Source organism: Rhopalosiphum padi, chromosome 3 (genome assembly GCF_020882245.1).
Source record: "Rhopalosiphum padi isolate XX-2018 chromosome 3, ASM2088224v1, whole genome shotgun sequence".
Taxonomy (NCBI): domain Eukaryota; kingdom Metazoa; phylum Arthropoda; class Insecta; order Hemiptera; family Aphididae; genus Rhopalosiphum; species Rhopalosiphum padi.
Genome location: NC_083599.1, coordinates 66,565,193 through 66,581,471, shown reverse-complemented (window position 1 = coordinate 66,581,471; position 16,279 = coordinate 66,565,193). Strand labels below are relative to the sequence as shown.

At 23.8% G+C, this 16,279-nt stretch overlaps 2 protein-coding genes across 2 annotated transcripts in view; one reads left to right on the top strand and one right to left on the bottom strand.

Moving 5' to 3' along the window:
- The window catches only part of LOC132924235 (FYVE, RhoGEF and PH domain-containing protein 6-like), a 35,876-nt gene extending 31,872 nt beyond the window's left edge, over positions 1-4,004 (bottom strand). The window contains exon 1 of the mRNA XM_060988415.1: positions 3,886-4,004. The gene's annotated coding sequence lies outside the window, so the exon portion shown is untranslated. The remainder of the gene's footprint in view (positions 1-3,885) is intronic.
- A 128-nt stretch (positions 4,005-4,132) lies between these two features.
- LOC132924236 (TBC1 domain family member 20) lies at positions 4,133-11,702 on the top strand. The gene is made up of 8 exons (XM_060988418.1): positions 4,133-4,270; positions 4,361-4,664; positions 8,072-8,197; positions 9,552-9,793; positions 10,305-10,498; positions 10,624-10,840; positions 10,900-11,009; positions 11,093-11,702. The coding sequence occupies exons 2-8, from the start codon at positions 4,592-4,594 to the stop codon at positions 11,295-11,297; spliced, it is 1,167 nt and encodes a 388-aa protein (XP_060844401.1). The 5' UTR covers positions 4,133-4,270; positions 4,361-4,591; the 3' UTR covers positions 11,298-11,702.
- Positions 11,703-16,279: the final 4,577 nt, after the last annotated feature.

The following is a 16,279-nucleotide window of genomic DNA, read 5'->3' as shown; positions in this document are numbered from 1 at the left end:
CATTTTTTTGATAAATCTTATATGTTTATGTATATTGGGTGTCGGCAAATTGAGTGTCGGTGAACTGGGAAAACACCGTATTGACTTATTATGTAGGTATGATGTGATAACAATATGTTATAATCTATTATGATATAACATTTATTATTTACTATATTTACTATTATATAAACTATATGTAATAGTTTTGAAAAAAAATTAGTTCAACATAATTTGAATTCTACTAATGTGCAACTAATAGTGGTATAAATTAATTATAAAATATTCTGGGAAAATTGAAATTAAGGCCAACTCTCTGATTACATTCAGAATTGTTTTCCATTAACAATAAAAAATCATTGGATTCAGATTTAACAGATTCATTGCATTGAGTAAACAAATTGACTTCCCTGGTTTTTATTTTTAATTGAATACATTATTTAAATTCTTAAGTGCAAAACTTTATACATATTTATGACTTTTTTACAACAGAAAGTTTAAATCCTACTTATGATATTCTTTATTTTAACTTCTATGAAATTTCTACTCATCACATTTATTGCAATGTTTGATAAATTATTATTTTTTTTTTATGTATAATAAGTAATAACGCATTTAAAAACTGCGATAAAATTCAAAGAATTTTTAGCTATTGTGGTTTTAAGTATTAACCGTATTACCGGTTAGCTCGATATCATCAAATTTCCAGAATGCAGCATTTTATTGTGAACTTTTAAATGCTTATTGGAAAAAAAAATATTTTAGGTACTTTTAACTTTTTTTCTTGTAATTGATAAATACGTGTAAGGTAAAAGTATACATGATATTATAATATTAATATGATCCTACCTGATGACTACCTATGTGCCAATGTGCCATATATTGTATTCAAACTAAAACAGTTTAAAATTTAAAATTTATAACTTTTTTATACATAACACATGTAATAACTAATAATTAATTGTAATAGAATATTAGAGCCACAGCCCACAGTTATATAATTCTGTATTTTTTATTTTTATTTCTTACTATAAATATCGACTAAGTAAAATGGATGTCGTACAGGTACAAATATATTTATACAGAATATTGTCAATTGGCTTTTACATACCATATTATATAGCTATTCTAAAAAGTGAAGACAAGATGTGAAGTTCTGAGTCATCTAATATAAGAATTTATTTATAGCGATTTTAACTTTAATTTAAGACCCATCAGTATTATCTTGGTATTATACTTAAAAGTCCAGCAAAAAAAAGTCCGACGAAAAAAGTTCGCCGGAATAAAAGTCCGGTAAAAATGTATTTCTAAAAATTATATTAATATATATATATATATATATATTAATGAACTCTTATTCGATTTATATTAATAATTATTAATGGAATAAAAATAACCATTTACAAATATTTGCTTACCTAAATTATAATATTGTATTATTGTATTTACGGTTATACATTTTTTTTAAGTTATTTACTTTTTTACATACCTAAATAAAACAAAATATTCAAAAAACAGTACAATTACTACAATTGTTACAAAATACGATTTTTATTAAAAAAATATATTTATTTAATATTATTTAATATTTTTTTTTTTTTTTTATTTATATTTATTTTTTTTTATTTTTTTTATGAATTCTTTTAAATATCCCAAAAATACAATAATAATAAATAATAATAAAATATGTTTTTGTTTTACACTAATTTTTAATGTGAAATTGGAACTTGTGTTTCGTTTACTTATAATTACATTTTCACTAAAAAAAATTGTTGGATTTAAAAACACAATAAGGATTTCACGGACACAATTAATGAAAAATGACACAGACTGAGCGTTTGCCAAAATAACCAAACTATTATCCATAGAAATTCACTTTTAAAATTAAAGAAAGCTAAGTAAAGATAATAATGTGTGTAATAAATTTTTAATTTACGACTTTTGAATTAAAGTGATAATCTATAACATAGGTAATATAATATATGGTTAGTCCTTAGACCTAAGCAAATATTATTAAGTGACTTAACTTAATAACTATTAAATTTGGGACTTTTATTCCATCGGAATTTTTTACGCCGGACTTCTTTTTATCGGACTTTTGTTCAGGGATTCTATTGTCTTTTATATCTATAATCTATTAACTATCGAAATGTCTATAATAATTATAATACGATTAATACGATGACACTAAAAAATTAAATGAACAATATATATTTTTACTAGGCAGTTACTTATCAGTTACTATAGATTCGTATACGAATCTATATGCACATATTATAAAAATAAAGATTATTTTATTTTATTTTAACCTATATAGTTATGTTATTTTATTATATAAATATTATTAATTTTTACTAATTTGTAGTTTTTTCTATAAAAATTTAAGCAACAGTTTGCAAAACTCATACGATTACATTTGAAGTACCTAATATGAGAAATTCAAACCAAAAACTATAAAACATAAATAACAAACAACTACAAAAAACGAGGAAGTTACTCTTTAGTAGGTTTCAAATGAATTTATCTTTTCGTTGATTAGGTTACTGATGTAGACGTGTTAAATTTTTATTTAATTTTAGGTACCTAATATACCCATTTGTATATGGATAAAATTTCATAACTTTTCTATATTAATATATCTTGTATTGTAAGTTGTAATACAACAAATTTAATATTATTTCGGAGTTTTGATACCGACTTTCTAATGACTATTGACTAATACACGCGGAACGTATAAATGTAGACTGAAATGTAGATAAATGTAGAATAAATCTAAAACAGATTTGATTTTGTCGTGAAGTATACTTGACATCGACTTTCTTACATTTTAGATTTTATCAGCTTAAATCCAAAAAAAGTATAAATTAAAAGTTGCTAAGAAAAAAAATAGTGTGAGAAATGTCAAGTAGACTTCACAAAAAGTTTAAATCTGTTTTCGGATTTAATTATCACTTTACTGTTTATTAGATCAATCAGTACGTTTGGCAAAAAACACATCTAAATTTCTATGTGCCGTGTGTTAGACAAGACAGTAACGGTCGGTATCAAATATTCAAATCCCCGTAAATAAAAATTCGTTTATCTTATAAATAGGTAATAGTTATATAAGATTTATAACTAAAGTCTTAGATATATATTTTCCTGTAACTTCAAATATCCATACAATAAATTATGACTATGTATTTTTGATAATTTTAAATTGCTTAAAAAAAACATATACGAGCCATGAGGAACCTTATATTAAATGTATATTGAATTGTGTAAATGTTTACTTCAATACCTAGATAATAACTAAAAAGTAATCATTAGTGTAATAGTGTGAGTGTCTGTGTGTAGTGCTGTAAGCCTGTAATAGGAATACCGAAGCACTCCCGTATAGGTTCACATACAATATATACCTATAATACCTGTCAATAACGCAATACGCATTACATGAATATTAGTAATTTTGTTTTATTTTTTTGGTCAAAAGTATTGATCTTATAATTTCTGAAAACATATTTTAATTCTTTATGAAATTTACTTGAAATCAAATTTTTGATATTTCTTAATCAGTTTTTCCATCATTTAAATGTATTAACATTTAAAAATGTAATTTTGTGTTAGGGAGTTCAAATTCAAAAAAGTGGAAAAATCTTTTTCGTACCTATTCTAGTAAAGTAAACTTTATGAGAAATTCAAGAATGTTTTTAGAAGTTTTATTCGACGACTAAGATAGACGGAATAGTAGGTAAGCGTATGATTGGTCTATTTTGATAGAAACACAGGCGGGATCGACTCCCATTAAAATGATGCATTTTTACTGTTACAAAAAGTGATGACAGACGTAAAAGTAAAAAAAAAAAAAGCAATAGGTACATTTATCGTTCCAATCGTTCTATTCAGAATATAAAAAAAATAACTTACAAAACAAAATACTGCAACTTCTATTGTAATTTGTAATCGAATATTTAATCGTAACATTAGATTGAAAGAAAAAAAAAATAGCGAATTCCCTCGACATATTACGAATAGACTATTTCATAATGTAATATTTTATTTATGTTATTATGTAGTATAGTGATTATAAAGTCACGATCTCGACTACCTATAAATTTTATGATAACACTCAATAACAATAGACAATATTTTAGTAGGCACCTATGCACCGAGCCAATGTGTTGGTGTACGTGCGGTACGTTACGTCGACGGGTGCCAGGCGGCGGGTCGATCGGTTGGACTGCGACTCGGTGAGAGTGATAACAGTACGGTGATAAAGCGCAAGTCGACATCGTAAACGTAGTCAATCGTTGTGCGTTCGCTATAATAATAATCATAGATTATAATGATTAATATTATAATAACACAAATACCTACGTAATAATATTAATAATAATTTTAGTGGTGACTAATGATCCGCAACCCGTGCAACAGCCGTTAACTGGATAAAAGTAACGACTCAGTCCGTTGGCTACAATATTATTGTCGCGGTGAGTAAAAGTGATTTCGAGTTTTCCGAACACACATCAACGAAAAAGGCGTGAAAACTGTTCTACAGCGACAACCACGCAACATTATTGTTCAGTTTTTCTCAAATTATTTTTGCACTTGAACATTTACCCTGAAGTTTACGATGACGACAGATCACGAAGATTCTGATGGCAATTCGTCCGATTCCAGTTACTCGAAGGTGGACTTTTACGAGGGTGAGTATATCTATACCTTATGGCAGGGATGGGCAACTGAAAGTTATTAGAGGGCCAATTTTTAGAAAATTAAAATTTAGCGGGTCAGAGTATAGAGAGCAAAAAAAAAATTCATTCAAAATATGCATTTTAATTTAGCATAGACGTACCATAGAGTGTAGACGATTGACTTTGAAATTGTATGATGTAATTTGAAAATGTAATGTGGGCTAGATAAAAAAAGTTTGTGGGCCGGATGCGGTCCGCGGGTTGCCAGTTGTCCACCCCTGCCTTATGAAATTGGTTTTTTTCGTTTCACTACCGGTAAGAGCTATTGTTAGGTTAGCTAGGTCAAGGCAGTCAGGGTTTGTGCTACTTGACTATGCATCCTTTTCCAATCAGTTAGGTACCACTAACTACTTTGATTCTGTATAATTAACGGAGTTTTATTAGCCCCCATTTCGACTGTTACATCTTTGCTGTATTTAAATACAATATTTAAAACTGTTTAGTAATAAATAAGCTATAAAGTAAGTATAAACATCTTCAAACAGTAGAAATATTAAATCAGTTTAAGAGATCTTTAAGTTGTTAACTGTTCTTTGAATAAATCCATAAACCGTTGACATTTTTCAAAATATTTATATAGGTACTGTATTTTAATAAACATAAATACGTTATATTATGCCTTAGTCTTTAATATACTGAGAAGTGTTGCTTAAAAATAAATTCATCATTGTTATGATGCTCGGACTTATAAAATAATCTCAGTTTTTTGTCTACTGTTCTTCGTGATAAAATTGCTTAATAGGTACAATCTAAATGTTCATTTCATTTATATGCTGTTGTACACCTATTTTTTAATACCAATAATTAAGTATAAATCATATTACTTACCCGGAAACTTACTTGCTTGTATACTTATTGTATAATTTATATGCTTATTATATATATTATATTATATAAATATATAAATAAAATACAACAAACATTTACTAAACTAATAGTAGGTTTTAGGTGAATTAATAATAATAATATTTTATTAATAATTAATATTATTCCCATGTTAATTAAAAAAAAAGTGTTCTATTACTTGATGCTAATTTATTTTAATTTAATTGTACTACCTACATATTTTATTTATAGCAAATAATATAACTGAGTATTTTAAAGTGTTAGGTATTTGTTTTGTATAAAATAGACATTTGGAGTATTTTTTTTAAATAAATATAAATGTAACTGTCTTAGCAGCCACTATGTGCCACTAATGAGCCAAATCTAAATCTAAATCCAAATCTTTGAATAATAAGTAATAAATTATTGCATTAGCTTTATGTGCATTGTCTACAGTATGATTGAAGAGGATGTAACACCTGCATGTATTGTCTCTGTCTTACAAATGCACAACATAGCAAATATATACTCAGCAAATCACGTTTAGCTCTGTTTGTTTAAAAATTAGAATGAATCTACCTATTATAAAAAAATTGATAGTAAAAATATTATCTATGTTTATATGTTGATTTTTTATGATTATTCAGTTTTTAAGTGAGTTATGAGTATTTTTAATTAAGCTATATTAAATACGCATAACTTGCTAAAAAATTGAACATACAATTACAGATAATGTTCTTGTTCTTACCATCAAGTTTCATAATAAGTTGATTCACTCTAATTTTTAAACTAACGGAGCTAAATGTGATCTGTTGAGTGCTATATTAAATAAAATATGCTATATAATAAAATTTGCTATAATATGTACTTGTTAAATGGAGACAACACATACGGATGTGACGCCCTCTTAACTTATGGATCTACCGGTATACAATGTATCTAATGCATAAAATGTATTTTAATAAATAAAAAAAATTATTTATGGAAAAAAGTGTTTGCTACTGAAATAAATTATTTTTATTTGTACATACGTTATCTTAACACTCAAAACCAGTTAAACCATATTCAACCATTTTTTTCTGCATTTATTTTTTATGTATTGTGTGTTGAAACATAGTAATTAAAAGACTTTGGGAAAGATATTCAAATCAATTCTTTATTTTTATGTTTGTTTTCAATTATTCTTTATCCTTTTTAAATTAGGGTTCAAGGCCTTTAGATAGTTTTTCAATGTCATTATTAATTTATCTTGTAGAATTTGATATTTTTATAGTTTAATTATTTTGATTATTTAATTCTTCAAAATTTAACAAATTTTTCTCATAATGAAATCAACTTTTGGAAGTTTTCTTTTTTGAGCTTAATCAAATCATTATATGCTATAATTAGTATCTCAATATGTGACTAATTGACACAATATCTATAATTGAAGTCCACATAAATGGTCACCCTTGATTTGACTTAAAAGGACTTACCCTATTGAGGCAATGCCAAACAAAATAATAACAAATATAACTAAAATATCACAATTTAGTAATGCAACTACACTAAACATGGTCTTTTGTTCTATGATTATAGTGAATGTAAAATGTATTTGTTGTATGTTAGTGAATAGAGACATTATATGCGAATGTGGCATAAATAATTAGATGTTATTTTCTTGTTGCTTTACTTTGAAAATTGATTTATTCTGACTATGAAGTACAAACCACTTCAAAGTTATATATAATATTTTAATATTTTATAAAATAAAATGTATACCTAACTAGGTACTTAATAATACTTAAATAATATTATAATGTAATATACAATTTTAACAACATATTAACATTTATAATGTTCAAAAAATCCATCAATGCACAATATGTTTATAATTATTGCAGTTTACTTCAAAGATGTATTCAAAAATTACATAATGGGATTAAATATTTAATACTTATCTTAAATAAAAAAATTAAAAAAATAAAATAAAATCTAACAATATAAAAAATATAGAAACTTACATTCTTCAGTGATGTATTTAAGTTCGGAGGGTGTGTCAAAACCTGAAACATTTTTTTCTATAAAAAAAAAGGTTTGACAAGTTCATTTTTAACTTTTTAACTTGGTAATGCTATAAAGTAAGTAGTAAAACAATTATCAGCATTATTTATATTTATTTTATTATTATTAACATATAGCATTAGACTTTTTAGTATCATTATTTAAAAATTTAATTTCTGTGTTTGTGGGGGCCTCTAACTCCTGTCTACCTTAGAGCCACAGAGTTCATGTTTTGCTACTGCAATAATTTTTCAATTTTTCATGTAGAAACCTACATAGTGGTAATTGTTTTTTACTCGGGTGTAAAGAAAGTTAGTAGGACAATTTGTAAGCCTCCTCCCTGAATGAAATTCCTGAGTGCACGCCTGGTGAATCTGTACTGTGATGTCACTTCCTGTTTTTAATTAAATTAAAATAATTAGTGTCAAATAGTGTTTATATACATACTTTTATTTAATCTTCAAATAATTGAATGCAATTTTAATTTACAGTTATGAATGAAGTGCCTGAAATCTATAAAAGCAAAGTAGATGAACTGAATAAAATATTACAAAGTAAAAACCAAGATATAAATCGTCTAAGAGATTTAGCTATTAGTGATGGAGGATTGGTGATAAGTACGTAAATATTTAATTAATTCTTAATATTCAGAGAAAAGTCTAGACTTTTTAAAAGGCTGTTACACTTGATTCGTTATCTTTGTCTTACAAGTATGTAACATAGCTATCTACTCTCAGCATGTCACATTTTTTTTTGTTAGATTTAATATTATAGTAAATTGAATTATTACGAAACTTAATGGTAAGAACTTAATCTGTGTTCATGTGTGGGTTTTTACGATAATTCAATTTTTTCATAGTTTTGCAGAATACAAAATAATGCATTTTTAAAATATTCATAACTCAATTAAAAGTAGAATTATTGTAAAAATCCTACATACAAACACAGATAAAATTCCCATCATTAAGTTATAATAATAAGTTGATTTACTCTAAAATTAAGTCTACTGAAACTAAACATGAAATTCTGAGCATAAATTCGCTATGTTATGCCCTTGTGAGATGGAGATATAAATTGAGTTTAATGTTATCTTAAGGAGTTTAATTAAAATAAGCAATATCAGCATAATATTAAAAATAATATATCAATATTTGAAAATAAATCTGCGTTAGAACCATTATGAGACATTATTGGTAACTGAAAAATTAGGTACTCAAAAATATTATAATATTTTAATTAATATAGGAAAGAATCTTGTAGAAATATAAAAGAATACATTTATGTAATGGTAGAGCATTTTTATTGTTTATACAAATACTTGCTAAAACTTTATTCAATAAAAGAAAAAAAAATTAAATATTTAAAGAACAATAAAAATAGCAGATTTTTCAAAATTCTAATCTATTTTGCACTAAAATATGGATAATATTTTTTAAATGAAATTAGCAGATGTTAATTTACTGCTAAATATTTAACAAGACTTCTTTGCTAGTTTAATTTTTTTATGTTAACTAAACATAATTTATTATAATATTCTAAATATTCTACCCTAATTAAACATAATTAAATGCCAAACCTATGACCCATAGACCACATGTTGCCTTTAAAAATCATATATTGATATTGTTACATTATTTGATATATTATTACATTTTAAGATATTGTTAAACATAATTTATCAAATTGTTTTTAATAAACTATAAAAATAGCTTTGACAATAGTTTGTAGTTATTAATGGTTTTTTTATCCAGAATATCTTATATTTATATTAGTAGCCTCCAAAAAAATTTATTTTTATAATGTGGTTTATTAGATTATTATGATTTAAAGTTTAATATACTTTGTACAGTTTGCAATATTTTAAAACATTGTAAACTATTATTTATTTATTAAATAACATTATAGGTATAAATTCTATTTATAATTATGTAAATAAAAATAAAACATTTGTTAAAAAAAAAAATACAACAGGCTTAGTACGTCTTGAAGCGTGGAAACTGTTATTGAACATACCGAGCAATGATGAACAATTATATCCTTTGGACATTATAAAGGACCATCCTGAATACCATCAAGTTGATATGGATGTAAGGAGATGTTTAAAAAGATTTCCGCCTGGTATATCATATGAGAAAATTGGTATATTGCAAAAAGAATTGATAGCAATTATACTAAGTGTGATTAAAGAATATCCAGATCTAAAATATTACCAAGTAATTAATGTAACCTATTCTATTAATGTAATCAGAAGTCAAAACTTCTAGTATTGATTAATTAGTATTGAATGTTTAAATATAATATTATTAATTAATTTAAAATTTAGCTTTACATACTTTATTATGCTATTTTTTAATTTTAATATATTTTGGTTATATTATTTACAGATTTTCCATTTAACTATTGATGCTACATTGCTGCCTATTATGTAATATGTATTGATATATTATACTTATATTTTATAAGTATAATAATGCAGTCTTATCTATAGTATATCTAATTTTCTAGACAATTTGATAGTAAATTTTTTTATTTCTTTTAGCTCATATTTAAATTTTTTTGTTTTATAATAAAAAAAATGTATACAATTTATTATTTAGGTCCAATTAAATTCTAATTTTTCAATACTAAAATAATTCAATTGTATCTATTATGTATTAAAAAGTTTGTTTTTATATAGTATATTTGTTGTTACATTACATTTTTTTTTTATTATTATTACTTCAGGGATATCATGATGTTGCTGTTACTTTTCTTATAGAAGTTGGACAAAAAGAAGCATATAGAATAATGAAACATTTATCATTACATCATCTAAAAGAATTTCTAAAGCCAACTATGGAAGAAACATCATATCTATTATTACATGTTTTTCCGTTAATTAAAAAGCTTGATCCAGAATTAGAAGAATTTATTGAAAAGTGAGAATTAATCCAGTTATAATTAGTTATTTTAATAAACTAGCTATATTATTTTATATACTTAAATAATAAATTTATGATTTTAATACAGATAATTTAAATAACATCCATAATTATGCTTTTAGGTCTGGTATTGGTACAATATTTGCTCTTCCTTGGTTAATATCATGGTTTAGTCATAGCTTAGACCAACATTCAAAAGTAGTAAGATTATTTGATTTCTTTCTAGCATCACCAAAAGAAATCATCTTGTATGTTATAGCCCAATTAATAAATGCCAGACGTGATGAAGTTTTAAATACTGATTGTGATATGGCATGTGTTCACATGGTCTTATCTAAGGTATTAAATAAATTACAATTCTTATGCACTTATTTAATATATACATTTTTATTTAACAGATTCCTGAAAGCCTAAATTTTGAAATAATATTGGATAAAGCTACAAAAATGTACAAAGAATATGATCTTGCTAATGTCAAACAAGAAGTTGACGCAAGAGTAATACTAGAGTAAGACATTAATCTTATATCTATAAATATTGTATATCATAAATCGAAAAAATTTTTTTTTTATAATTATCATATTATTTTAGAGCCAAGTTATTAAATGATCAGCGAGAAGAAAATGCAAAGCGGATAAAGAACAAGAAATTTGCAGCTCAAGACCAGCCAGTATTCAACAAAGCTTTCCGTTATGTACCCATATGGATCAGACCAAGAATGAGATTTGGTCTATTATTCTTCGGGTTTAGTTTAGCTGCCGGACTTTGGGCTGTTTTAAAATCTAATAATAATTAAAAATTAAAAAATCGTTTCATTCCAATTATTATTTGTGCTATACACAGGGGACCAAATAGACTGATATCTTAAATATTATATTGATATATATATTTATTTGTTTTTACTTTTTGATATTGGAGCATTTCAATTAATTAATTTTTTTTTTTAAACATCCTTATTTATTTAGTTAACTTTGTTTAATTCAGCCAAACAGTTATATTGTTTAAGTAATAAAACTGTATCATACTATTTTTTAGATATAAAATGTGATTTTGAATATTAATTGTTTTTTACAAATCTATTATTGATGACATTTTTTTAAATTTTATGAATATAATTATAATTGTTTATTATTGTTTAAAACTTATCTTACCTACGTAATAATTAGTTTTTATAAATGTCAATAAAATGTATTTATTGTTGTCTCGTTTTATTTTTATTTTGAATTTGTTTGTGTTTTCTTAAAATATTTCATAGTTCATAGAACATATACTTAATAAGGGTATAAATAAATAATCTTGCAGCTCACTAATCATATTTCAATTAAACATTATATTTGTGTACTGAAATTTTCATTTTAAAAATATAATATGTTTTAGGTACTATCAATTGTAGACTACAGTAATATTCAAAATAAATCTAGGAAGCTATAGAAAAAAAAAATGAGTTGGATGGTTTTGTCACAAAAATATTTTAATTAGATGTCCCTATATAGTAGTAAAATATTTTGCATATTTTGAAGTTTTGAAAAAAAAACTCTTCAAATTGAGATATATTTTGTTGATTCTGTGATGGTCAAAACAATATATTATATCTTTGGTTATGCATTTAACTTTATGTCTTAAGTTTTAATATTAAATAATGGGCAAAGCTAAATAATATTTATATTATTTCTTTGTCAATAACTATTGATACTAATTAAGCAATTAAAAATATATGTATTTGTCCTAAAACTATTGGACTCATCTCTTAAGTATTCACACAATATTTAGTTAATAAATTTTATTTTCTACCACTACTGGAAAACCAACTTCATAAAGATGTAGAAAAAAAATTTTATTTTGCAAATCTATGTACCGGATTTGTAGGATTTTGAATTGTTTTTGCTTTAATGCAACCATTAATGATTTGATTTCACTAAGATTAAACAATGAATTATTTGTGAGTTACAACTTTACAAGTATCTTCTAAAGTCCATGGTATAAATTAATAAATCATGTGTTAATTAGGTATTTAATTGTATATATATTCCTCTGTAGAGCTTTTATATATGTGTAGACATTTTAAATACTTATACCTCTTAAAATAATTGTAGATTCAGTAGCGTGGCAAACATTTTTAGGATGTGGGGTGGTGGAGAGCTTCAATATTTGTTAATTTAGATAAAATACTACTGTCTTAAATTTCACAAGGACTAACAACTGGTTCAAGGGCTTCAATATCCATGCAAAATCAAAGGTTTGGAAAAATTTTGCCAATTACATTTTATCTCTACTGTTTAAAGAAATTCTATCGATTTCCATGAACCATTAGTATACCACATGGTATTTGTGGCTATTTATACATAATATGAATAATATGGTCTAAGATTTAATGTTACTTAACATTGAATGATCAGACCTTAAATTTGTTTATAGTTTATTTGCTGTAATATTTTTTTTAAATTTCCTGTAGTAAAATTTTTTATTTTGGTTTATTTTTAGCGAAGATTCCTTTTAGGGGGAAGCAAGCAATTTACATTTTTTGTGCTTAAATAAAGATAGAAAGTTCTTGTTATAACATTAAAGGTAGTTACATTTAAAATATTTATGCAAAATTATATTAAATCCGTTGGTAAATTAACTTACATTTCAATTACTTACCACTTTCCAATCTATTTTTAATTCATAACTATCTATATTATTTATATATCACTTACAATATTATGAATTCATTATTATTAAATATGAAATTGAGCCACAAATCACAATACAATATATTACTGAAATAAATCATACGAACATGTATAAATTATTGTATTAATTTATCACCGAGATAACTATAATTGTGTCACTGTTTAGTGTTATCGAAAAATTAAATTATTATTTATTATCCTAAGTCCTAAGTTTAATATGAAATAATAGAGTATTTAAAATAATAATAAAAAGGATATTTAATGTATGATATATTAATGTGACTTGATACACCTTACCACAAAAAACAGTAAAAGAAATAACAGTTTGCGCATTTTTAATAATATTTTCCATTGAATCTTTTGTTTGTAACTTGAAATTAAATGAAAATAATTAGGAATGACATTTAAATACTTAAGTATAATAAATTAAGTTATATATAATTAATTTAAAATATTATCCACATCAAAGTGACTTCATTTTAGAAGTTGTTTCACTGAAATGAAAGTGAAATGTATACATTATAATCTATACGTATCTATTAATTTTTAAACTAAAGTATTTTAAAAATTATATTTTTCTGATAAGATTCTTATTTTACAGCATGAATTAAGATAATCGTAATTCATGGTTAATAGCTGTAAAAGGAAAACAAATAAATTTAACTTAGTCATGAAAAATACGCATCATTTATATTTTTAAATTGCAGATTACAAATATTATTATATCAACTCATTAGTTATTAAATATAGTATCTTATAAACATTATTTTGAGTTATTTATTATTTTAAGGTGTGGTTAGAAAAATCGTCTAAAACAAAAATGGTTGTAGAAATTCAATAATAAGAATCAGTAATATCGTGCACAAACACCATTAAGAATTATGTATCATATAAATAGTAAAAAAAACAATAAGATATGACAATAATATAAGCCAATATAATTTTTAAAAAAAGTGGTAACATATAAGTGTAAATTAACAAAAATGTGTTTATAATTAATTTATTTTAAAATTCTCTGTAAATCATATACTAAATGTCAATAATATATAAACCAATACCCGCATAAAAATATAAATCATAAATATTGTGTACTTACAATAAATAAATTGTCAATTTAATTGTTTTCATTGTTTTGTGACTATAGCATTAAAATAAAAGAAGCTGATCAGTTCAAAATTCATATTTATAATTAAACTTAATTGAAACTCAAATTATATTATTATTACTAAATACTACAGTGTTTCTCTTTAATTTTTAATTTTGTTATGGTAAATAAAAATTGTTGTTAGATCTATAATTATATATTTTTATTAAACAATTTAAATAATTTAATAATAAATTAAATTTTTTATTCCATAAAACAAAATTATATTTTTGTGTTACTTAACTCTATTATTTATATTCTAATTATATTTCTTTTAATTTTAATTATTTAAAAATTTGTGGGTTCCGATTTGTTGTATAATGGGTATCAAGTAGATCACTGTAATGGATGTGTTTAGTGACATCTGAAATATCTATAAAAATGTCTTTATAGTAATATACCCATCACCCACCCCAATCCACTAGACAATCATATTGTCACAGCATTTTTAATTAATATCATCTTTTTCATCACCTCCCTCTCTGCAACTAATTTTCAATTCACTCTTAAGATATATCTGTACTCAACCATTTAAATTATCTACGTTTGTTACAGATGAACCATAAGACACATTGGGCGTATTAATATTGAATTCAATTATAAATCATTATATACAAAAAATGATAATATTGCTATTAAGTTAAGTAATTTTTATTATCATTGGTAAATATAATAGGTTGAATTAAATGAATTCTTGCCAAAACCATTGCATTTAAAAATATATCATGTGTACAGAATATAATAATACAGTATATTTTGTCACTCATCATTAAAATATATAATTTTGGCCAAATTTAAACTATAAAAATAAATTATATTTTAAATAAACATCTTTGGATTTTTGATTTAAGTATGAACTAATTATAGACATTTTGCATTATATCTTTAATCCTAAGTTATAATAATTGAAAATGTGTTCATTTTCACATAAAATTTAGTTTTAGTTAGTTTTATAAGCTAACTAAGATAGAATAAAAATACTAAGTTCTTATTTGAAAAATACATTTATAATATTTAACAAATGACTTATAATAGGAAAAATGATTCTTAAATATTTTTTAAATCTTTATAAAAACGTCGAAAAATGTATCTTTTTATTGCTTAGGATTTTGTTAAGAAACATACATTGTTAGTTTGAGTCAATTTTATTTGAACCTGGTGGCTGGTACCATAAAATATTAAAACAATTTTAATTAATTATAGTTATGTATCATTGATTGGTATAGGATTTTTGCTCGTGTACTGATTTTTAATTTTATTAACTTATACAATAGGTTTTATTTAATTTGTATAATATTATTTCTATACCTATTATAAGTTTAAGTTTAAGATTTCTTTTAATAATTTTACATTTATTTAACTATTTAAAAGCTGTTTATTCTGTTATACCTTGGTTAAATAAACATTTGTATAGCATATGTATATGTCTTCATAATGAATTATAATTATTACGTCATATTATTAGAAGTGATGAGTAGTAACGTAATATAAATAATTCACTTTAGAAATACGTCACTTTATTTGTAACACTACATCATTTTGTTGGAATAAAATGTAATGTATTATATATATTCTGCATATTTCTTAATTATTCAAAATGATGTTTATATTATTTTATTATTAGGTTTAACAAAAAATAAAACTATAATTTAAAATTACAAAAATCTCATCTTAACTTCATTATAAAAAGTAATACACATAAACATTTAAGTTCACACAATAGAGTTCCATGAAATTGTATATACTAAGAAAGTCCAAATAAAATAGAAATCGTAATATGTAATATGATCAAGTATCAATAATTCATACAATTTATTTTTATAATTGTTTTAAAAAAATAGTATTTATAAATGTTGTGATAATCATATATTCTTATTAATTAGATTCATCTACCCCATTAGAGGTCCTCTGAGTTTTGATAATATTTTGATTTAATTATGTTTTAATTTTTAATATTAATCA